At 43.2% G+C, this 25,192-nt stretch overlaps 1 protein-coding gene across 2 annotated transcripts in view; it reads right to left on the bottom strand.

Annotated features, from left to right (window-relative positions):
• igsf9bb (immunoglobulin superfamily, member 9Bb) overlaps nucleotides 1–25,192 on the bottom strand; it is a 176,464-nt gene that overhangs the window by 23,099 nt on the left and 128,173 nt on the right. The window contains exons 8-14 of one of the 2 annotated variants that reach the window (XM_014137396.2): nucleotides 23,418–23,560; nucleotides 22,173–22,313; nucleotides 21,882–22,001; nucleotides 20,834–20,984; nucleotides 16,211–16,334; nucleotides 7,160–7,335; nucleotides 6,568–6,794 (exon numbers count right to left, since the gene is read on the bottom strand). In XM_014137396.2, coding sequence (XP_013992871.1) covers nucleotides 6,568–6,794; nucleotides 7,160–7,335; nucleotides 16,211–16,334; nucleotides 20,834–20,984; nucleotides 21,882–22,001; nucleotides 22,173–22,313; nucleotides 23,418–23,560 — 1,082 coding nt within the window. The remainder of the gene's footprint in view (nucleotides 1–6,567; nucleotides 6,795–7,159; nucleotides 7,336–16,210; nucleotides 16,335–20,833; nucleotides 20,985–21,881; nucleotides 22,002–22,172; nucleotides 22,314–23,417; nucleotides 23,561–25,192) is intronic. The other variant, XM_014137397.2, reaches the window with a different exon arrangement.

Below are 25,192 nucleotides of genomic sequence, written 5' to 3'. Positions count from 1 at the left end.
GGGCGTAGACTTCGGCTCCGAACTTCGGCTTGCCTTGAGAAAAAATGTTGTGTACACGAACAGACGAAAAAACCCTTGCAGAAGACCAAAACGAACAAAAACATTACAACATTTTGTCATAATATACAGTACCAGTCAAAAGTTTGGACACATCTACTCATTCAAGGGTTTTTCATTTTATTTTATACTATTTTGTACATTGTAGAACAATAGTGAAGACATCAAAATTATTAAACAACACATATGGAATCATGTAGAAACCAAAAAAGTGTTAAATCAAGATAGATTTGATATTTTAGATTCTTCAAAGTAGCCACCTTGATGACAGTTTTGCACACTCTTGGCATTCTTTCAACCAGCTTTACCCGGAAGGCTTTTCCAACAGTCTTGAAGGAGTTCCCACATATGCTGAGCACTTGTTGGCTGCTTTTCCTTCATTCTGCGGTCCAACTCATCCCAAACCATCTCAATTGGGTTAAGGTTGGGTGATTGTGGAGGCCAGGTCATCTGATACGGCACTCCATCACTCTCCTTCTTGGTAAAATAGCCCTTACACAGCCTGGAGGTGTATTGGGTTATTGTCCTGTTGAAAAACAAATGATAGTCCCACTAAGCGCAAACCAGATGGGATGGCGTATTGCTGCAGATGCTGTGGTAGCCATGCTGGTTAAGTGTGCCTTGAATTCTAAATAAATCACTGACAGTGTCACCAGTAAAGCACCCCCACACCATCACACCTCCTCCTCCATGTTTCACGGTGGGAACCACACATGCGGAGATCATTCCATCACCTACTCTGCATCTCACAAAGACATGGCGGTTTGAACCAAAAATCTCAAATTTGGACTCATCAGACCAAAGAACAGATTTCCACCGGTCTAATGTCCATTGCTCGTGTTTCTTGGCCCAAGCAAGTTCTTCTTCTTATTGGTGTCCTTTTGAAGTGGTTTCTTTGCTGCAATTCCACCATGAAGGCCTGATTCACGTAGTCTCCTCTGAACATTTGATGTTGAGATGTGTCTGTTACTTGAGCTCTGTGAAGCATTTATTTGGGCTGCAATCTGAGGCTGGTAACTCTAATGAACATATCCTCTGCAGCAGAGGTAACTCTGGGTCTTCCTTTCCTGTGGCAGTGCTCATAAGAGCCAGTTTCATCATAGCGCTTGATGGTTTTTGCGACTGAAGAAACTTTCAAAGTTCTTGAAATTTTCCGGATTGACTGACCTTCATGTAATGATGGACTGTTGTTTCTCTTTGCTTATTTGAGCTGTTCTTGCCAAAATATGGACTTGATCTTTTACCAAATAGGGCTATCTTCTGTATACCACCCCTACCTTGTCACAACACAACTGATTGGCTCAAACACATTTAAGAAGGAAAGAAATTCCACAAATTAACAAGGCACACATGTTAATTTAAATGCATTCCAGGTGACTACCTCATGAGGCTGGTTGAGATAATGCCAAGAGTGTGCAAAGCTGTCATCAAGGCAAATGGTGGCTATTTGAAGATTCTCAAATATAAAATATATTTTGATTTAACACTTTTTTGGATACTACATGATTACATATGTTATTTCATAGTTATGATGTCTTCACTATTATTCTACAATGTAGAAAATAGTACAAATAAAGAAAAACCCTGGATTGAGTAGGTGTGTCCAAACTTTTGACTGGTACTGTATGCACAAACAGTTCCGTAGGGAAAGCATGCGGACTCCTCAACACAACAAAATGTGGGAAAAGTCAAGGGGTGTGAGTAGGGCTGAAAAGTGACTGGTAGCGGTGATATATAAATGCTTATGGTAATATACTAATGGTGATATATGCATGTAAACAGGAGTTTTTGTGACCAGTATCTGAAAAATAGATAGATACTAATGTCAATGGAAATCAGTAATCAATTAACAGCAGCATGGTGGCAGAAATAAATATAATCAATAATCAGGACGACCACTGTCGTGTCGTCAGCAAACTTGATGATGGAGTTGGAGTCGTGCTCGGCCTCACAGTTGTGAGTGAACAGAGAGTAAAGGTGGGGGCTAAGCACACACCCCTGGGAGCCCCCTAGTTGAGGGTTAACGTGGTGGAGGTGTTGTTGACTACTCTTACCATCTGGGGTTGGCCTATCAGGAAGTCTAGGATCCAGTTGCAGAGCTGGGTGTTCAGTCCAATGGTCCCGAGATTGGTGATGAGCTTGAAGGACACTACGGTGTTGAACGCTGAGCTGTCGATAAACAGCATACTCACATAGATATGACTATTTTCTAGGTGGGAGAGGGCAGTATTGAGTGCATCATCTGTGGATCAAATTGGAGTGGGTTGTCTGGGAGGATGGAGTTGATGTGTGCCATGACTAGGGTTGCAAAATCAGGGAACTTTCAAAAAAATTCCCTGGTCTTCCCTAAATCCCAGTTGGAAGATTCCCAGAATCAGTAGGGAATAAGCAGGAAATCCAGAATCCTCCAAACAGGATTTCAGGAAAACCACAGAATTTATTGAAAGTTCACATAATTTTGCAACCCTAGCCATGACCAGCCTTTCAAAGCACTTCATTATTACAGATGCAAGTGCTAGGATGGCAGAATGCTTTAGAGATTTGGGGAATTGGAATGATGGTGGTCACTTTGAAATGTGGGGATTACAGACTGGGACAAGGAGAGGTTGAAAATGTCAGTGAAGACCCCTGCCAGCTGGTCTGCACAAGCCCTGAGGACACGCCCTGGAATAATGTCTGGCCTTGCGGCCTTACGAGTATTTACCCGTTTAAAAACCTTACATCAACTTAGGAAAAAGAGATCACCCAGAGAGATCATCTGAATCAGCGGGGGCCCTCAAGAAGGGCTCTGTGTTGTTTTCGTCGAAGTGTGCATAAAAGGCATGGAGTTCGACTGGTAGAGAGGTATCATTGGGCAGATCACGGCTAGGGATTCCTTGTAGTCCTTATTGTACTGTAGCCTCTGCCACGTGGGTTGAGTGCCAGAGCCAGTATAATAGGATTCCACCTTGTTCCAATATTGTCCTTTTACCTGTTTGATGGCTCTGTAGTGGTCGGAGCGGGACTTCTTTACGCGTTTGTGTCCTCAGCCATAGCCTCGGGGTTGGCTGTGATAACCCTGGGAGCAGTAGCTCTGTCCTTCTTAAGCTTAGTGTACACGTCATGTTAATCCAGGTCTTTTGATTGAGGAAGCAGCAAACCTTCATTGTGGGGACAACGTCAGTGATGCATCTAAATGTATTCTGATAAATTCTAAATACATTCGATTTAATTACCACAAAAATTCCATGAAAACGATAGAATGACAAAGTAAATAAATATGTACGCTATAGCAGCCTATAGGTAGATAAAAGGTGGTTTCTTCCTTGTCTTCGCGTTAGTAAACTCGCTACAATCATGCAGTAATGTTCGAGTTTACAGTCAGAAAGCAGTTTAGCACTTACACAGGCAGGGCCCAGTGGCAATAAATGAGTAAAACCAAAAGCATACCTTGTATTGGAAGAGTTCCAGTGTTGTGTTGGATCGTCATAGCCAGCTAGATAACATAGCATCCCTCTGGTTGAGCAGGGTGTTTTGAGTAGCCAAAACTAGCTGCATTTCCTAGCTAAGTCAGTGAAACTTAAAAAAAATGACCACCTTTCTCTCTCGTTCTCTCTCTCTCTTGCTTTTCTTTCATTCTGGAAGAAATGTATTCGTTCAAAACGGTTCAACTATTGTATTATTACTACAAATAGAAGATTATCACTTCTTACAATGGTGCATGTTTAGTAAAGTTAGATCAGAGCGGGATCAATGTCTGTCTTGCAAGATCACATAATGATTCATTATGATTCATTATTCATTATTATATTAGGCAGGATATATGTTTTGATTGAAACAAAATAAGCCTACAAGAAAGGCTATTAGTTTGTTAACACCATCTGCTTTAATTCGCATTCAAGAAGATCTAAATGCATATCCTCATGAAACTGATTTAGATCAAATGATTGGCTTGCAGATACAGTTTGACCTTTCACAGGTAAAACGTGAAGAATTATCATTCACGATTGACAGCGATGACGGCCTATTTTGAGATTAAGTATGCCTAAATTGGTGTTTGAGGATATTCAAAATATAGCATTTTCTTGAGACAATATGTGTGGGCATTAGGCAGACGTCGCAATTGGATGATGCATTTCATGCATAGGCCTATTGTACAATGATAGTCAATACGCTAGATCTGTCAGTAGGCTACAAACTTTGAGAAATGATGGTGCTCCATTACATCAAAAACATTGCACTACGCCACTGCGTGTCTTGGTGATGCAGAAATTAAAATCACTGGCAACAAGAAAAGCAGCCTACTGGTGCATGGCTTTCTGCTTATTTATAGCCTCGTACAGTTTGTTAAGTGCCAACTTGTTGTTGTTGTTGTTGTCCTGAGGTGGAATATATACAGCACTCACAATAACAGCTGAAAACTCTCTGGCAGTAGAAGGGTCTGCATTTGACCATCAGGTATTCCAAGATGGGTAAACAATTAGGTAGAGACTTCCGAGTCTGCACACCATTTGCTGTTGATGAAGAGACAAACTCCTCCCCCTCTGGAGTTCTCTGAATCCGATGTCCTGTCCGCTCGGTAAATAGAGAGTCCATCGAGTTGGATAGCCATGAGGGTATCTTGTCCGAAAGGCAAAATTTCAGGAAACAGAGAATATTGCAGTAACGATAGTCCCTTTGATAGTTAGTAACTGACGATCTGATGTTCAAACGTTATTGTTGATCATAGGAAATGATAGCGGATACATTTCATGCAATAAAATATAGATAAATGCTTTTAAAGAAGTGTGTGTACAACATCTGTTTCAAGTTGTACACTGTCATTCATGTAAGACTTCTTACAGTCAATAAAAACTATTGTTCACAAAAAAGAAATCAAAGTTTGTTTGTTTTAGGAGGAAAACCACAAGGAAATCGACCTGTCAAAGTGGACAAGAAAACGTGTCACATCTCTAACAGTATGTTACTGAAGAAGAGGAAGACAGAGCCCCAAATAGACGGTCCCTTGGGGTCCAATTACCTCAATAGCTGGAGTAAAAAGCGAGCTTCAGAATTGTGCTACATTGTGCTGCTAAATGTGAATTGTGCTGCTAAATGTGAAACACGTGATAGAGAAGTGTGTGTGGGTGTTGGGAGTCAAGCTAGAATAATGTACCTGCATAGAATGTGATTGCGTCCCAAATGGCACCCTATTATATTTATAGTGCTGATATGGTATAAAGTATACTACTTGGGCCCTGGACAAAAGTAGTGGACTATAAAGGAAATAGGGTGCAATTTGGGATGCACTCTGTTACTGATGGTTAGAATGAGAGTAAACACTTCACGCCAGGAGCGCAATCCGACCTACAACAAAAGAACATGGATTTTTTTCAATGTTGGTGGGAACATAAATGTCTATACTTTAACATATAACTCTCCCCAGATGGTGTGCTTACATAAGACTCAGGATATGTCCCAAATGGCACCCTATTCCCTATATAGTGCACAACGTTTGATCAGAGCCCTATAGGCCACTGGTCAAAAGTAGTGGACTACAAATAGGGAATAGGGTACCATTGGAGATGCATCCTAAAACTTTTTATGACTTCATTGAGATATCAGACAGACTCGGGTCTGACAAGGAAGACACAATTATTGTTGTAATATAATGTTAAATAGTTGTTTTCTTTGAAGAACATACTTCTTTCTACAACTGACTCCCATCCCCAATCATCATAGTCATAACCATAGTCTTGGATCAAGGTGTGTTAATGAGCTTGGCTGGAACCAAAGCGTGCGCCCACACCAGCCCCGTGGATAACTGGCCATCTGCCATTTTGCATAAAACAGTGTATATACAGTAAGCTAGATGAATGAGGTCTCTGGCTAGCAGCTCTGCCTCCGTATGAAGCAGTGTATATACATTAGGCTAGTTACCTGAATGAGGTCTCTGGCTAGCAGCTCTGTCTCTATATGAAGCAGTGTATATACATTAGGCTAGTTACCTGAATGAGGTCTCTGGCTAGCAGCTCTGTCTCCGTATGAAGCAGTGTATATACATTAGGCTAGTTACCTGAATGAGGTCTCTGGCTAGCAGCTCTGTCTCCATATGAAGCAGTGTATATACATTAGGCTAGTTATCTGAATGAGGTCTCTGGCTAGCAGCTCTGTCTCCATATGAAGCAGTGTATATACATTAGGCTAGTTACCTGAATGAGGTCTCTGGCTAGCAGCTCTGTCTCCATATGAAGCAGTGTATATACATTAGGCTAGTTACCTGAATGAGGTCTCTGGCTAGCAGCTCTGTCTCCGTATGAAGCAGTGTATATACATTAGGCTAGTTACCTGAATGAGGTCTCTGGCTAGCAGCTCTGTCTCCGTATGAAGCAGTGTATATACATTAGGCTAGTTACCTGAATGAGGTCTCTGGCTAGCAGCTCTGTCTCCGTATGAAGCAGTGTATATACATTAGGCTAGTTACCTGAATGAGGTCTCTGGCTAGCAGCTCTGTCTCCGTATGAAGCAGTGTATATACATTAGGCTAGTTACCTGAATGAGGTCTCTGGCTAGCAGCTCGGTCTCTCCGGCAGGGATGGCGTCATCAAGGATGTCCCACCTCTCCCCCAGGCGGAACTCCATGACGTAGCGCTCGATCGGAGCAGTGTGGTTGGCCGGCGGAATCCACATGAGCAGGACACCCTGCTGCGTCCGATTGGCTGTGAGGCACCGCGGTGGGGTAAGCAGCACCAATGGTTCAGGGGTACTTATAGGAAATACTGGATAGAGAGAGAGAAAAAGTGCAAGAGAGAGGGAGCGATGGAAACAGATGAGGGGTTAGAGAGCTGTATTTAAATGCAGTAGTAGTGGCCCACAATGTAACTGCAATTGTTGGTATTAGTTATTTCGAAAGTCTAGGCAACTTTTAAAACCACAAAACATTACTACTACAGCTGCTGCAACCAACACCAGTACCTACATCACTATTAACAACAAAACCACACATCATTCAATTCATTCTCAATGCATCTTGCAATCACACCACACAGTTGTGTCATGTGCCCGCCAGGTAATGTCACTTATGCTTGGCTCTCTTCCCCAGTCCAATAGGTCATAAGTCAGAGGTGAATACCGTAATACCCACCCAGTGTGTTCACAGTGACGACCTCGCTGAAGGGGCCCGTGCCCAACTTGTTCTGCGCAAGGACACTGAACTGGTAGGCCGTCTGGGGCTCCAGGCCGGGCACTACCAGCCACGTCTGGCCAGCGGGCACGGGCATAGACAACCAGTCGTGTGGGCCCAGCTGTTCCCTCTTCACCCTGCGAGTAAGAGGAGCATGCAAGGAAGGAGAGAGGAGAATGGGCATGGGAGAGGGGGATGAGAAAAATACACATAGGAATCGAAGTGGAGGACCTAGACTTTTAGTCAATGCACCCAGTCTTTTTAGTAACAGACATTTCAGTCCTGTCAGTTCTGTAACAAGATTTCTGTCTGGACAGTTCTGTAACAAGATTTCTGCCTCATTATCTCATTAACAGGCTTTATAGTATGTCATTTCAGTAACACCACTTGTAACAGGATTTCTGTAATGTCATTTCAGGAACACCACTTGTAACAGGATTTCTATAATGTCATTTCAGGAATACCATTGCAGTCCAGTCAATTCAGTGACGTCATTATGACCGTGTCATTTCAGTAAAATCATTTCTGTTACAGCATTTCATTTACAGAATGTAATTTCACAGTATTTCAGTCAAATCATTTTACAGTCATACAGCTGATGGAGGCAAGCCCATGCTGCGCTCAGCCGTGCAAATTCCCATGGAAGCCAAAGATGGGCCATGCTTTCGGTACAACACAACTTTTGTGAAGTTGAATGCAACAAATCTCCCCCAACAAAATCTTTTTGGGGAACGAGTTCTATACTCGTGTCTGCATCCATGTTATACTTTCCAGTCAGTATGCATGGCATCGATCTCCATTCGTATTGTAGCATAGTGTAGGCCTTAATAGATAACCATGGGTTTATGTAAATGGGCCAGAATGATAACACTATGCACTAAGGGGGGCGTCATAATCCTCATATAGCATGTCCCTGTGCCATGTGATACATAGGCATAACTTCCCCTGACAGACATGCATGAATAGCGTGATGGTGTACATGATAGGGACTGGGAAAAATCACAACGTGCTTACTGTGAGCTGACTGTCTGTCAACAAGCCTCCCAGTGATTTACAGCACACGCCAAGCGCAGACGGTTTTTCCGCCGTTCCCAATCCCGGCAAATCATTGTGCAGCGGCGTCAGAGGTGACGTCTAGTGACTCTCTCGTCTTCGCCATTGTGCGTATGTATGTTAAGTGACATGGCAGCTGTCAGGGTGTGTATATTATAATACGTTCACTATGAGGGTGTGTATATTATGATGCATTCACTATGAGGGTGTGTATTATGATGCATTCACTATGAGGGTGTGTGTATTATGATGCATTCACTATGAGGGTGTGTATATTATGATGCATTCACTATGAGGGTGTGTATATTATGATGCCTTCACTATGAGGGTGTGTGTATTATGATGCATTCACTATGAGGGTGTGTATATTATGATGCATTCACTATGAGGGTGTGTATATTATGATGCATTCACTATGAGGGTGTGTGTATTATGATGCATTCACTATGAGGGTGTGTATATTATGATGCATTCACTATGAGGGTGTGTATATTATGATGCATTCACTATGAGGGTGTGTATTATGATGCATTCACTATGAGGGTGTGTTTACTATGATGCATTCACTATGAGGGTGTGTATTATGATGCATTCACTATGAGGGTGTGTATATTATGATGCATTCACTATGAGGGTGTGTGTATTATGATGCATTCACTATGAGAGTGTGTATATTATGATGCATTCACTATGAGGGTGTGTATATTATGATGCATTCACTATGAGAGTGTGTATATTATGATGCATTCACTATGAGGGTGTGTGTATTATGATGCATTCACTATGAGAGTGTGTATATTATGATGCATTCACTATGAGGGTGTGTGTATTATGATGCATTCACTATGAGAGTGTGTATATTATGATGCATTCACTATGAGGGTGTGTATTATGATGCATTCACTATGAGGGTGTGTATATTATGATGCATTCACTATGAGGGTGTGTATATTATGATGCATTCACTATGAGGGTGTGTGTATTATGATGCATTCACTATGAGGGTGTGTATATTATGATGCATTCGCTATGAGGGTGTGTATTATGATGCATTCACTATGAGGGTGTGTGCATTATGATGCATTCCCTATGAGGGTGTGTTTACTATGATGCATTCACTATGAGGGTGTGTGTATTATGATGCATTCACTATGAGGGTGTGTGTATTATGATGCATTCACTATGAGGGTGTGTATATTATGATGCATTCACTATGAGGGTGTGTTTACTATGATGCATTCACTATGAGGGTGTGTGTATTATGATGCATTCACTATGAGGGTGTGTATATTATGATGCATTCACTATGAGGGTGTGTGTATTATGATGCATTCACTATGAGGGTGTGTATATTATGATGCATTCACTATGAGGGTGTGTGTATTATGATGCATTCACTATGAGAGTGTGTATATTATGATGCATTCACTATGAGGGTGTGTATATTATGATGCATTCACTATGAGGGTGTGTTTACTATGATGCATTCACTATGAGGGTGTGTTTACTATGATGCATTCACTATGAGGGTGTGTATATTATGATGCATTCACTATGAGGGTGTGTATATTATGATGCATTCACTATGAGGTTGTGTATATTACTTCACCGTCAATGGGTTTATTGTGCTAGGTTGGCTGTTATGCTTGTCAGTGAATATATTACCGTATATTCACTTTTGGTGCATATGATCTTCTCAGTTGAAATGTAGCTATATAGCACAATATTTTAATTGTCAGTGTATATCACGGTGCATTGGCTGTCAGTGAGTAAATCATATGGTGGGTGTCATTGCAATAGGATATGGTGGCTAGCCTATCGGTGCGTTCGTACTGTGGTCACGGGGTGCTGATTGGTGGAGGTTCCATCTGTCACACCCTGATCTGTTTCACCTGTCCTTGTTATTGTCTCCACCCCCTCCAGGTGTCGCTTGTTTTCCCCAGTGTATTTAAACCTGTGTTTCCTGTCTCTCTGTGCCAGTTCGTCTTGTATGTTCCAAGTCAACGTTTTTCCCGTACTCCTGCCTTTGCTATTCTCCTTTTTCTAGTCCTCCCAGTTTTGGCCCTTGCCTGTTCTGGACTCTGTGCCCACCTGCCTGACCATTCTGCCTGCCTTGACCTTGAGCCTGCCTGCCACTCTGTGCCTCCTGGACTCTGAACTGGTTTTGACCTTATGCCTGTCCACGACCATTCTCTTGCCTACGCCTTTTTGGATTATTAAACATCTAAGACTCCAACCATCTGCCTCCTGTGTCTGCATCTGGGCCGCGCCTTGTGTCATGATACCGTCTTTGATTGACAGATGAAACAAATAAAGACGGTACATCCTACCTGCTGAGGCAAAAAGCCAATTTATGCTTGCTCCGGGGAATGCGATCGGAAGGCTCCGTACGGAGGGTTTGACACAATTGCGGAGCCTCCAGAGGCTTGTAGAGGCAAAATTGAGCTCTGCACCGCATCGCTGGGCGCTTCCCAAATGTTGTAACAATGCGGAGGGCTCCATTTAGCAATATTGACATGATCGTAAGGCCACTGAAGACAGCGGATTGACCATGCAGAGTATTTTAGTCTGGATTTGGGATTTTTATTTGGGATTTCAAGAAGTGGGGCACCTCTACTTAGGGTATTATGAATATTTCATACATTTAAGTTTTAACCGATTCTGATACATCCTGTAATAATTCCCATAAGTCAACTCAATGGGCTTTTAATTGAACAGCACTTGAGAGTGGTCTCTGGGGAAATAGTTGTTTTTATTTGATATAAAGCAGACTTCCAAGAACAATGATTTGAGTGCTGATAATGACATACTGAAAAAAAAACTGAAAGAGATGGAACCTGTGTGATATTGCTTTTGTTGACTGAGGCTAACCTTTAGCGCAGCGAGTTAACGCTGTCATCTTAGGTGGGTGAGCGGAACTAAACACTAGTTCGATAACAGGTCAATCACACATGTGCCAGACCGTGTTTACGTGTCAGTCCACGCAAGTGTGTGGAAATGTGTGTGCGGGTGTCTTGTGTGAGCACATTAACGTGTTTTAATGCTTATTAAAGCTTTTGAGAGTGTGTGTGTGTGTGTGTGTTCTATGGCTGTGTGTCTGCGACTATGTGTGTGTGTGTGCACGCATGAGTAAACGCATCACGGTGGAGGCCTGACCATCATGTTTGCTAGAGGACCTTGTAATGAGAATTGTTGATCTCCCGGCCGGCAGCAGGGAGCTTTTTGGCCGTGCTCCCTGCATACTGACACTGTCCTCCAAAACCAGCCTCTCCCTCCCTAATGCTCAAAGACATATGGCTCTGGTCAAAAGTAGTGCACTTAGGGAATAGGGTGCAGGCCCTGGTCAAAAGCAGTTCACTATATAGGGAATAGGGATGCCGTAATTTAAGATGCGGTCCAACATCAGCTGCCTGTCGAGTCACCGCAATAACCGTGACAACGTCTGCACGCTCTGCATCACACAGTGACCTGCCAGTCTCACACGCCATGCTTTTATACTCTGGAGAGTAGCTTACAACCTGTTATAACACCATAGTGACCTGACTTAAGGTGTTAAAGCAGTCCAACTGACCTGATGGTTAGAGTCAATGACTGCATCCAAAACATAGGGCTATCAATGGGGCTTACAACCTGCTATAACCACCTAATGTCCTGACATGGGGTTAGAATTAGTGGTCTGGGCCTATATACAGAATACATAGGGTTATGAATGGAGCTTGTGACCTGTTATAACAGCCTCATCACCTGACAGAGTTAGAATAAGCAATGTTATATGAGGCTGGTGTTCACTGAGTTTGTGGCATATTTGTCGCCACAATTTTCATGATCCAAGTTTCGATAGAATATCAGTCCTTCACACCTGAAACATAATCAAACAAATAAAAACCAATGAACAAACAACAGTGACCCAGCAGGCTTTCTATAGAGCTAAGAGCAGCAGGGGCCATAAAATAGTGATATTTGGCAGGAATATTAGAAGTGGAAGGTTGCTACTTGCTAGCATTGCATCAGTGTTAGGGAGAGCAACTAGGAGGAGGTATACGCACAGAGACAGAGACAGAGAGACAGAGAGAGAGAGAGAGAGAGAGAGAGAGAGAGAGAGAGAGAGAGAGAGACAGAGAGAGACAGAGAGACAGAGAGAGAGAGAGAGAGAGAGAGAGAGAGAGAGAGAGAGAGAGAGAGAGAGAGACAGAGAGACAGAGAGAGAGAGAGAGAGAGAGAGAGAGAGAGGGTAAAGGGGGACAGTTGGCTGGACAGTGTGGAGGAGAAGCTCTGTTCACTCTTGCTTGGCAAAATAGAAACCCTAGAAACCGCCAGAGGTGCTTTTAGAGAACAATTATCTCTAACCCACCATTACTTTCCTTTAACACGTTTTCTTAAGTACAGTATGACGCCTATCCTCTTACAGGACAGGTTGTAGCCTACTCATTGTGTCCCCCCCAAAATAGCGCCCTTTTCCCTATGTAGTGCAATATATAGCCAATAGGGTGTCATTTGGGACACATCCATTGAAAAAGCAGAAGTATGTGTTGACTTCTGTGAGTGATCAGGATTGTCTTATGTGTGATCAGCAAACTCGTGAATGACACGTACAGCAGCGTACTGAACTGATTTAGTTGTGTTGTCGATGGGGGCCAGACGATGCCACAGAGATCTGTGGCAGTAATTCCAGTGTGTTATAAATAGATCTGATCGCACACCTTGCCTGGTGCTAATATAGGAACTAAAAGACAGCACCTCTAAAGGAATCAGTCATCTCAAACTGAAAAGAACATTTTCAAAAAGTATGATGATTTGATTGATAATACCGCAAAATAGTGTGAAGCACAGGCATATGAATTAACTTAGTTACTAACCACTTAAGTAGTACAGCATTCTATTAATAAAATCTACTTGATATGGTAAGTGCCTTTGGAAGTGGGCGAGGAAGGGTGCTGTGGAGTCTCCGAATCAAACCCGAGTTGTCTAATGACGCGCCTGTTGGCGTGGCATAAGGGGGCATAGGGAGTGGGCACGACACAGTTTTTAAAGCACATTAATAAAGCATAACTTTTTTTTTGAGGCCCGGATTGCTTAAAGAGCGGACTAATTGTGCCGTGCTCTTCTCACTAATTGTTCTCCTCGTTCTTAATAAGGTGATTTATATTCACTTCGTAATAACAACTACCCCGTTTAGGGATTGTTACAGTCTGATACAGTTCTTCTCGCTGGTTTTTATCTGGGGTCGTTAAGGGGCGATCCCATTGGCTGTGTGTCTGTTTGGGAGTGGGATGATGAGCCGCGACAGGTCTGGTCTGGATTGTGAGTGATGTGGTGGTGGTGGTCTATAAGGAGCTCAGTGGATGATGCTTTAGGGTCTGTATTCACAAAGCATCTCAGAGTGTGTCACACCCTGATCTGTTTCACCTGTCTCTGTCTCCACCCCCCACCAGGTGTCTCCCATCTCCCCTCATTATCCCCTGTGCATTTATACCTGTGTTCTCTATTTGTCTGTTGCCAGTTCGTTTTGTTCGTCAAGCCTACCAGCGTTTTTCCCCTTGCTCCTGTCTGTTTCTAGCTTTCCCGGTTTTGACCATTCTGGTCTAATAATGTTTCCATACTGTTTTTACCCACTTTATATGTATAAACTGTATTCTAGTCACGGCTCATTCTATATAACTACTGCTGTACACACCTTTTCGATTCATTTACTTTCCACACTGTCTATTCACCATATACAGTTGAAGTCGGAAGTTTACATACACCTTAGCCAAATACATTTAAACTCAGTTTTTCACAATTCCTGACATTTAATCCTAGTAAAAGGTCCCTGTCTTAGGTCAGTTAGGATCACCACTTTATTTTAAGAATGTGAAATGTCAGAATAATAGATGAGAGAATGATTTATTTCAGCTTTTATTTCTTTCATCACATTCCCAGTGGGTCAGAACTTTACATACACTCAATTAGTATTTGGTAGCATTGCCTTTAAAATGTTTAACTTGGGTCAAATGTTTTGGGTAGCCTTCCACAAGCTTCCCACAATAAGTTGGGTGAATTTTGGCCCATTCCACCTGACAGAGCTGGTGTAACTGAGTCAGGTTTGTAGGCCTCTTTGCTCGCACATGCTTTTTCAGTTCTGCCCACAAATTTGCTATGAGATTGAGGTCAGGGCTTTGTGATGGCCACTCCAACACCTTGACTTTGTTGTCCTTAAGACATTTTGCCACAACTTTTGAAGTATGCTTGGGGTCATTGTCCATTTGGAAGACCAATTTGTGACCAAGCTTTAACTTCCTGACTGATGTCTTGAGATGTTGCGTCAATATATCCACATAATTTTCCCCTCTCATGATGCCATCTATTTTGTGAAGTGCACCAGTCCCTCCTGCAGTAAAGCACCCCCACAACATGATACTGCTATCCCCATGCTTCACGGTTGGGATGGTGTTCTTTGGCTTGCAAGCCTCCCACCTTTTTCCTCCAAACATAACGATGGTCATTATGGCCAAACAGTTCTATTTTTGTTTCATCAGGCCAGAGGATATTTCTCCAAAAAGTACGATCATTGTCCCCATGTGCAGTTGCAAACCGTAGTCTGACTATTTTATGGCGGTTTTGGAGCAGTGGCTTCTTCTTTGCTGAGCGGCCTTTCAGGTTATGTCGATATAGGACTCGTTTTACTGTGGATATAGATACTTTTGTACCTGTTTCCTCCAGCAACTTCACAAGGTCCTTTGCTGTTGTTCTGGGATTGATTTGCACTTTTCGCACCAAAGTACGTTCATCTCTAGGAGACAGAATGCGTCACCTTCCTGAGCGGTATGACGGCTGCGTGGTCCCATGGTGTTTATACTTGTGTACTATTGTTTGTACAGATGAACGTGGTACCTTCAGGCGTTTGGAAATTGCTCCCAAGGATGAACCAGACTTGAAGAGGTCTACAATTTTCTTCTGAGGTCTTGGCTGATTTCTTTTGATTTTCCCATGATGTCAAGCAAAGAGGCACTGAGTTTGAAGGTAGGCCTTGAAATACATCCACAGGTACACCTCCAATTGACTCAAATTATGTCAATTAGACTATCAGAAGCTTCTAAAGCCATGACATAATTTTCTGGAATTTTCCAATCTGTTTAAAGGCACAGTCAACTTAGTGTATGTAAACTTCTGACCCACTGGAATTGTGATAGTGTGAATTAGAAGTGAAATAATCTGTCTGTAAACAATTGTTGGAAAAATGACTTGCGTCATGCACAAAGTAGATGTCCTAACCGACTTGCCACAACTATAGTTTGTTAACAAGACATTTGTGGACTGGATGAAAAACGAGTTTTAATGACTCCAACCTAAGTGTATGTTAAACTTCCGACTTTGACTGTATATACATATATTTTTATATTCCAGACTTTGACATTGCTCGTTCTGAAATGTCTTCATTTCTTGTTATTTTTTTTACTTCTGGATTATGTGTGTATTGTTATTGTATTGCTAGATATTGCTGCATTGTTGGAGCTAGAAACATAAGCATTTCGCAGCACTTGCGACAACATCTGCAAATCTGTGAACGTGACCAATAAACTTTGGTTTGAATTGAGGAACAGCCCACCCTTCCCCAAAACCTAACCTTAAAACTTGAGACTGAACTCAGACCAGTGTCAAGTGGCAACTTCTACTCCACTACCCCATCCAAGCACCCTCCTCCCCAGCAAAAGTGCAGCAGCCTCCCCTAGGAATAAAAGCACAGAAGGGGGCAGAGAGGGGCTAAGGTTTCCAAAAAAACATTCGGGCTGCATCCCCATTCTCCACCCTATTCAAGAAGTACGCACGTGTACACTCCTCCTTATCACTTATTTGAAAACACTGGATTGGTGTGGAAGAATTGACTGGAGGGAGAATGCTGAAGAATTGGGACGTAGCCTCAGAGGGAAAAACGCTTGAAGAAGGAAGAAGCAGGAAGCAAAGCATGCTGGGATGACTCACACATGGCCATACCAGACTGAGAATGTCTGCTCGAAGCCACCGTCGTAGCCTGCCTCCCACGACATGTTGACCCAGGTGGTGGAGACCGCTGCGTGGACGTTGGCTGGGGCGTGGGGGCTTGTGCCTGGGGAGGGGGAGTCATGTGGGGAATGGGGATAGTGAGAATGAAAGAGAGAGTAAAGCATGAAGCATAAACCACACATGTACTTAAATCACACACACACACACACACACAGACACAGACACAGACACACACACACACACACACACACACACACACACACACACACACACGTTGGCCTTGAAGGAAGTCAGCTCTTGCTCATATGTGTAGGCTTTGTGTGGTTGTGTTAGGACTATGCTAAGGTGGTAGGCCTGAGTTTCATTAGAGTGGTCTTCAATCTGTGTATCTATGTGCATTGAGATTATGGGTCATAGCAACTCTTGGCATGGTGTCTAAAGAACAAGCTTAGGCCTCTGAGCCAGCTGGACTAGACCTGATCAGAGCCGCACTGTCTGTGTGTGTGTGAGTGTGTCCAACTTCTTTACAACTCCATATAGGTGACTCTGTGTGAGAACCTTTCTCTGATAGAGATTATACTGTAGCATACATATAATTGGCAGCATTGGATAGAAAACACTTTGAAGTTTGTAGAAGTGTTAAAATGATGTATGAGACTATAACACAATTGATATGGTAGGACAAAATCCAAAGAAAAACCAACCTAAATTATCTTTTGGAGGTCCCAGGCTCTTATAATGGAAAGCTATGGGTCCTATGCAATTCAAGCTCCCAGATTGCAATTTCTATGGATTCCACTAGGTGTCAACAATCTTTGTTTAAGGTTTCAGGCTTGTTTCTTCCAAAACTAGTAATAAGTTGGAGTTATGGTACAAAGAGTCCCAGTGGAAAATCAGTCTGTCGGCGCGCGACAAAGGCGCATCTGTTAATTTTACTTTTCTATTGAACATACTTCTTTCCGTATTAAATATGATAGTTTATTTACATTTTAGGATACCTGAGGATTTAATAGAAATGTAGTTTGACTTGTTTGAACAAAGTTTAGTGGTAGCTTTTTGGACTCCTTTGTCTGCATGTTGAACGAGTGGATTACTGATATCGATGGCGCCAACTAAACAGACTTTTGGGATATAAAGAAGGATTTTATCTAACAAAACGACCATTCATGTTGTAGCTGGGACCCTTGGGATTGCAAACAGAGAAAGATTTTCAAAAGTAAGTGATTTATTTAATCGCTATTTGTGATTTTATGAAGCCTGTACTGGTTGAAAAATATGTTGATATGGGGCGCCGTCCTCAAACAATCGCATGGTATGCTTTCGCTGTAAAGCCTATTGTAAATCGGACAATGCAGTTAGATTAACAAGAATGTAAGCTTTTAAACAATATAAGAAACTTGTATGTTTAATATTATGATTATTTATTTGAATTGCGTGCCCTCCAATTTCACTGGATGTTGTCGACAGGTGTCCCGCTAGCGGTATGCGGTATCAAGAAGCTGATTAAACAGCATGCTCATTACCCTACACTGCCCTGTGTAGGGTGCCGTCTTTCGGATGGGACGTTAAACGGGTGTCCTGACTCTCTGAGATCATTAAAGATCCCATTACACTTATCGTAAGAGTAGGGGTGTTAACCCCGGTGTCCTGGCTAAATTCCCAATCTGGCCCTCATACCATCACGGCCACCTAATCATCCCCAGCTTACAATTGGCTCATTCATCCCCCTCCTCTCCCCTGAAACTATTCCCCAGGTCGTTGCTGTAAATGAGAATGTGTTCTCAGTCAACTTACCTGGTAAAATAACGCTACAAATTTTAAATTAAAATGTAAAAATTACACAGGTGCACCTTGTGCTGGGGACAATAAAAGGCCACTCTAAAATGTGCAGTTTTGTCTCAACACAATACCACAGATGTCTCAAGCTTTGAGGGAGCGTGCAATTGGCATGCTGACTGCAGGAATGTCCACCAGAGCTGTTGCCAGATAATTTAATGTTTAATTCTCTACCATAAGCCACCTCCAACATCATTTTAGAGAATTTGGTAGTATGTCCAACTGGCCTCACAACCGCAGACCATGTGTAACCACGCCAGCCCAGGACCTCCACATCCGGCTTCTTCACCTGCGGGATCGTCTGAGACCAGCCACCCGGATAGCTGATGAAACTGAGGAGTATTTCTGTCTGTAATAAAGGCCCTTTGTGGGGAAAAACTTATTCTGATTGGCTGGACCTGGCTCCTCAGTGGGTGGCTGCGTCCCTGCCCAGTCATGTGAAATCCATAGATTAGGGCCTTAATGAATTAATTTCAATTGACTGATTTCCTTATATGAACTGTAACTCAGTAAAACCATTGAAATTATTGCATGTTGCATTTATATTTTTGTTCAGTATACATTAACACAATCATCCAATTGGATGTGAGAGAGAAATTCATTGGCAAATGAAACGCCTGCAAATTGTTAAATGCCAGACAGAAGACACAGCTTAACAGTGTCCCGAATACCCCCGTCTGTGAATCTTGCCCCCACGCACAAAGACCTCCATACAAGCAATAATAGCAGACAGCTAACTGAAGACTAAGTGGTCTTTTTCCATAGCCAGCTGTAGCTATGGACACTAACACTACTCCAAAAAAGCATAATCGGAACTGGACGGCCTATACACAACAAGCCAGTTTATCTATCGGTTGTCCTTATTTATCAAACAAACTAGACAGTCGTGGCCAAAAGTTTTGAGAATAACACAAATATTAATTTTCACAAAGTCTGCTGCCTCAGTTTGTATGATGGCAATTTGCATATACTCCAGAATGTTATGAAGAGCGATCAGATGAATTTCAATTAATTGCAAAGTCCCTCTTTGCCATGCAAATGAACTGAATCCCCCAAAAACATTTCCACTGCATTTCAGCCCTGCCACAAAAGGACTAGCTGACATCATGTCAATGATTCTCTCATTAACACAGGTGTGAGTGTTGACGAGGACAAGGATGGAGATCACTCTGTCATGCTTATTGAGTTTGAATAACAGACTGGAAGCTTCAAAAGGAGGGTGGTGCTTGGAATCATTGTTCTTCCTATGTCAACCATGGTTACCTGCAAGGAAACACGTGCTGGCATCATTGCTTTACACAAAAAGGGCTTCACAGGCAAGGATATTGCTGCCAGTAAGATTGCACCTAAATCAACCATTTATCGGATCATCAAGAACTTCAAGGAGAGCGGTTCAATTGTTGTGAAGAAGGCTTCAGGGCGCCCAAGAAAGTCCAGCAAGCGCCAGGACCATCTCCTAAAGTTGATTCAGCTGTGGGATCGGGGCACCACCAGTACAGAGCTTGCTCAGGTATGGCAGCAGGCAGGTGTGAGTACATCTGCACGCACAGTGAGGCGAAGACTTTTGGAGGATGGCCTGGTGTCAAGAAGGGCAGCAAAGAAGCCACTTCTCTCGAGGAAAAACATCAGGGACAGACTGATATTCTGCAAAAGGTACAGGGATTGGACTGCTGAGGACTGGGGTAAAGTCATTTTCTCTGATGAATCCCCTTTCCGATTGTTTGGGGCATTCGGAAAAAAGCTTGTCCGGAGAAGACAAGGTGAGCACTACCATCAGTCCTGTGTCATGCCAACAGTAAAGCATCCTGAGACCATTCATGTGTGGGGTTGCTTCTCAGCCAAGGGAGTGGGCTCACTCACAATTTTGCCTAAGAACACAGCCATGAATAAAGAATGGTACCAACACATCCTCCGAGAGCAACTTCTCCCAACCATCCTGGAACAGTTTGGTGACGAACAATGCCTTTTCCAGCATGATGGAGCACCTTGCCATAAGGCAAAAGTGATAACTAAGTGGCTCGGGGAACAAAACATTGATATTTTGGGTCCATGGCCAGGAAACTCCCCAGACCTTAATCCCATTGTCAATAAAAGCCTTTGACACTTATGAAATGCTTGTAATTATACTTCAGTATTCCATAGTAACATCTGACAAAAATATCTAAAGACACTGAAGCAGCAAACTTTGTGGAAATTAATATTTGTATCATTCTCAAATTTTGGCCACGACTGTAGAGCTTTCAGCAGTGGAAACAGTCTCTGTGTCTACCTCCCCAATGCTGCGAGCCCAGCCCAGTTCGCTCATCTGTGATTTGCGAATGCTGGCGCGACTTCATTGACCTTGCAAAATGCTCATTGCACATGTCCCCCAGGTGCTTTGGCTGACGCGTCGAGCTTTGGCAAACTGTCAGCTGTTGACGCTGCTCTGCACAGCCCTGCCTCTCTTCACTATCCTTAGATCACACAAGGGTCCTATTCATTAAGGCATGCAACGGAAACCATTTTAAAACATTTTGCAACAGATCATGAAAATTCCCATTTCTGATTGGACAAGACCAGGTTGTCCCTGTCTCTTTCAGTCTGTTTTCCTCCGTTTGTCGCATAATGAATACAACCCAGTACTACTCAGCTTCCTATTACTTGTATTTGATTACGTGTTCCTTTGCGTGTGTGTGTGTATGTACCTGTTCCTGTGTGTGTTTGATGTGTCTGTGCATGAGTGTTTATGCCTCTTCCTGTGCATGTGTACGGCGGAGTGGCTTGTACCAAAAACTTGGAGGTGTGTGCTGGCAGTGATGCTCGTGGCAACGTTGGTGGCGACACACTCCCACTCCCCGTGGTCTTCCTTGCCCAGGGACTTGAACTGTAAGCTGCCGGTGGGAAGGACGTTGTGCTTGCTTTTACTGGGCTTCCCTACCTTAAAAAGACAGAGGGAAAGAGAGAGGAGTCACATCTCACAGAACAGCAAATACTGTATTGGTTCTGGCAAGGAAGGTAATTATCACCCACCCACATAGCCTCCAGACAGACAGTAGATTAGTAGATAGACAGAGACAGACAGAGACCGAGAACAGGACAGATAGACAAACTGGTAGACAAATAGAAGGCAGACAGACAGAGACAGGTAGACAACAAGGAAGATAGACAAAAACGAAGGCAGACAGAGACACACACAGACAGGTAGATTAGTAGACGGACAGACAGGAAAAACAGAAAGACTAGCACTAAAGACTAAAACTGTGGCTGTTGGAAGAGACTATCCTTCCTCAGCTACTCATATAACAAAACATTTCGGCATCGGCATCACGGCGACGGTAAAGGGAGACAAACAACCGCAAATCACATTGTTTTCATTGGGAGAGATTAAGAAGCTCCATAATCAAGAGACAATTGAAGGCTAACGCTAATGCGTTTCCCTTGATTGTTCCAACTGATAACGCCACCATTAAAATGCAATTAAAACATTGTGATTTCTAGGAGCCAGTTTGATTGCAACCTCATCTCATTCCTTGTGGAAAAGATGGAAAAGATGACTCCAATATAAACATCACCATCGAACCACATTTGGCGGTGTCTGGTTTAGAAATGTCATGGTAGTAATAACCACCCGTTATCACTTAACATTACATCATTTGGGGATTTACTAGCAGCGAGTAGCTTTGTCAAATAGACTGTGTGAGTGTACAGCAACGTTTCCCTTTAGAGTGAAAGGATGGAGAAGAGGAGCTGTAGTTCTGTCCGATTATAAAGTAAAGACTGGTAGACCAGGCCACAGCATGAGTCCTTTGGATGGTGGGAGGTTCGCTTCACTTACCTTCCGCCATGTGATATTGGGATAGGGAAATTCTCTCTCGGCTGCACAGGGGATGACCAGCTCTCTCCCAGCCTCCTGCCTGTATTCCCCTCCGGGAACAATTGAGAACTTAGGGGGATCCTGCCCAGAGAGAGTGTTCCCCAACGGGGGTGCGATTAGAGTAACAGAGACCGAGATGGGTGTAGCCTTTAGGCTAACTCGAAGCATGATAGTCTTTCCATGTAAAATGCATATTGATTGATATACTAACTAGCACGCTACGCTAATTACTGTTAGTATCAGCCTGCGTACCTTTAGCACCAGAGGAGTGGGAGCGGACCATCCCTCGGAGCCCAGGGCATTGTAAGGCATGCAGGTGTAGGTGCCCAGAGAGTCCTCCGTCACCTCGGCCACGTGGATGCTCCCGTCCTCCATTTGGCTCCAACCAGGGTACTGTGGGAACAAAGAGGAGCTAACGCTATGACATCGCAATGTTTGTATGGCTGGGCTCACCAGTGGCACAGCACTATCCCGTCATCCTGCATAGAGCTGATGAGACTGTGGCTTCAAGGAAGTGAGAGGTGCGATCAGTCCCCAATTGTTCTCAGTAGTTAAAAGTTCTGAATCAAAAGGGACTGAAAGCAAGGGCAAAAAGTAGGGGAAGGAAACAGAAAGAACAGCTAAATTTTGTCTGGGATATACACAACAATTGATCCACCCCTAGAAGCCTTAAACTAGGAAACTTAGCCACTAGGACGTCCTCTTTAATGCACATGTGAAGAGCTTAGTTCATCACCTTTGTCGCAGTTCCAAGCCTGAGGAGATTTCACAGTCTGTCATCCAAACTCAGGTAGAAGTTGCCCTTCTAGGCACAGATCTACGATCAGCCTACCCCTTAGCCCTAAACTTAACCATTAGGGGGGAAAAACACAAAACTGACTTTAGATCAATGTCTAGACGGGGCAACTTCACCCTACTCCACTAAGAATTCAGTTCTGGGGGAAGATATAAGTATAAGAAAATATACTAAAGACTAGTAAAGTCTCCACCCCCCTAAATGGAAGTTTCGGGCAAGTCTATGGGCTAAATGTCCCCTCCTCTTCCGAAATTCAAAAGATGCGAAATCGTGAATTGTCCAAATGATCATTGACGAAAAATCTGAGCGCAGAACAAAGTTCCTCGTTACACGTCGCATCCCACAATCTGTTGACAGACGCTACGATACCATCTTATGTTACGTGCTTCTGTCCATGAGAGATTTTGGATTCAGTGATGTCAAACAGGTTTCAGTGATGTGAAACGTTCTGAACAATGCCAATAGAAATAGAACAAAGAGAGCTGATACCATTCCCTATTCCTACCTAACAGACAATCATATTGGTTTTACACAATGCATTTATCTCTGAATGTTATGGGTCATATTCATTAGGCATAAGAAAAGGGACTTAAACCAGGAGGGGCTTCCTGAGCGTGTCCAATAACAAAATGCACATTTTCGTTTTCCATTGCAAAACTTTTTGCTACAGTGTGTTCTAATGAATATGACCCTTGATTCACCTTCTCTATCCGGAGGGGGTTGCCATCTTTTGTCCACTTGACCAGCATGACAGGCGGGTTGGCGTCTACAGGGCAACGGATGAAGCCTGGCAGGCCAATGGCCACGTAGATGGCAGGTGGCATGTCTTTGACACGGGCAGGGTCTGGGGCGAGAGAGAGAAATACAGGTAATTTGTATTGTATTTATTTCTGTATTTATTGGACAAAGGAGAGATGGTGGGAAAAGTAGAGAGTTTGCCACAAAGACAGTGGGCTAGATTCGAACCCAAACCAACATGGGCAAATATACACTGAGTGTACAACACATTAGGAAAACCTTCCTAATATTGAGCTGCACCCGCTTTTGCCCTCAGAACAGCTTCAATTCGTCAGGGCATGGACTCTACAAGGTGTCCAAAGCGTTCCCCAGGGATGCTGGCCCATGTTGACTCCAATGCTTCCCACAGTTTTGTCAAGTTGGCTGGATGTCCTTTGGGTGGTGGACCATTCTTGTTACACAGGAAACTGTTGAGTGTGGAAAACCCAGCAGCATTGCAGTTCTTGACACAAACCGGTGCACCTGGCACCTACTACCATACCCTGTTCAAAGACACTTAAATCTTTTGTCTTGCCCATTCACCCTCTGTATGCCACACACAATCCATGTCTCAATTGTCTCTAGGCTTAAAAATCCTTCTTTAACCTGTCTCCTCCCCTTCATCTACACTGATTGAAGTGGATTTAACAGGTGACATCAATAAGGGATCATAGCTTTCACCTGGATTCATCTGGTCTATTATGGAAAGAGTTTTGTACAAGGTGTAGACAGCGGCACTAACCGCTAGCTAGATCGCCCAGGCCACGAGATAAATATATTAAAACATTATCTTTATGGTGGAGTAACATTGGTAGTGATTATGGGACCAGTACTGCAGCAGGAGGCAGGGGAAATAACAGGTTTTATGAGCACGGGGTGTCGTTACATGATAAACTGTGCTTCGGTAGCAGCTGGTCTGAGAGCAGTAGCTGTGGAGGTTGTGTGTGTGTTTGGAGTGGATGGGTAAACACTGACTAGTAAACGGAGAAATACGTTTTGAGTATGTCAATTAATTTTCCAAGGAAGGAGAATCCTAGCCAAATATATAGAATGGTATTGTGTGGATTAAAATTAGTACAGAGCAGGATGACCTCTTCAGTATTCAGACAGAGGCTTCCATGGCTGAGTGGAGTCACGGCTGATATAACTTTATCTGGCAGCACGGATAGAAGAGAGGAAAGAGGTGTTGGCACTAAAGTCAATGCCCTAGCCTATAACTTTGAACAAGCTCGGAAGCAGGAGAATAGTAGGGCTGCTTAGCGAAGTAAGGTCAAAGTAGGTTGTTTCAAAGAGATGTTTGTGCGATGTCTTGCCAACCCGAAGAAAACGGTGCTGGCTTGCATATTTTTTTACACATATTTTCACAAATTGGTGGATGTGTAAGCCGGTCAGCTCAGTCCAACTTGATTTGGCTCAGTAGTGTATTCTGTGAGAGTGTCCATGGTATCTTGTTTAGTGTCACTATGTGGTAGAGATGACAGATTTGCCACTAGACCTTACATTACACCACAATGGCACAAACCAACAAACTTGTCTGCACTCCCCATTCATTTCCTCTGTGTTGTCTAACCTTTTAACCAGACAGGTCTCAGTGTGTCAGGTCTGATGTGAATAATAAAGGACAGATTCAGACTTTGTTATCTAGTCAGAGACAGGTGAAAATGGCTGCAAGAGACGGCCGGTGCTGCTTGGAAAGAAG

The sequence above is a fragment of the Salmo salar genome, chromosome ssa13 (genome assembly GCF_905237065.1).
Source record: "Salmo salar chromosome ssa13, Ssal_v3.1, whole genome shotgun sequence".
NCBI classification, from domain to species: domain Eukaryota; kingdom Metazoa; phylum Chordata; class Actinopteri; order Salmoniformes; family Salmonidae; genus Salmo; species Salmo salar.
Note: the sequence above shows the minus strand (reverse complement) of the source record. Positions and strands in the feature narration are given on the sequence as shown.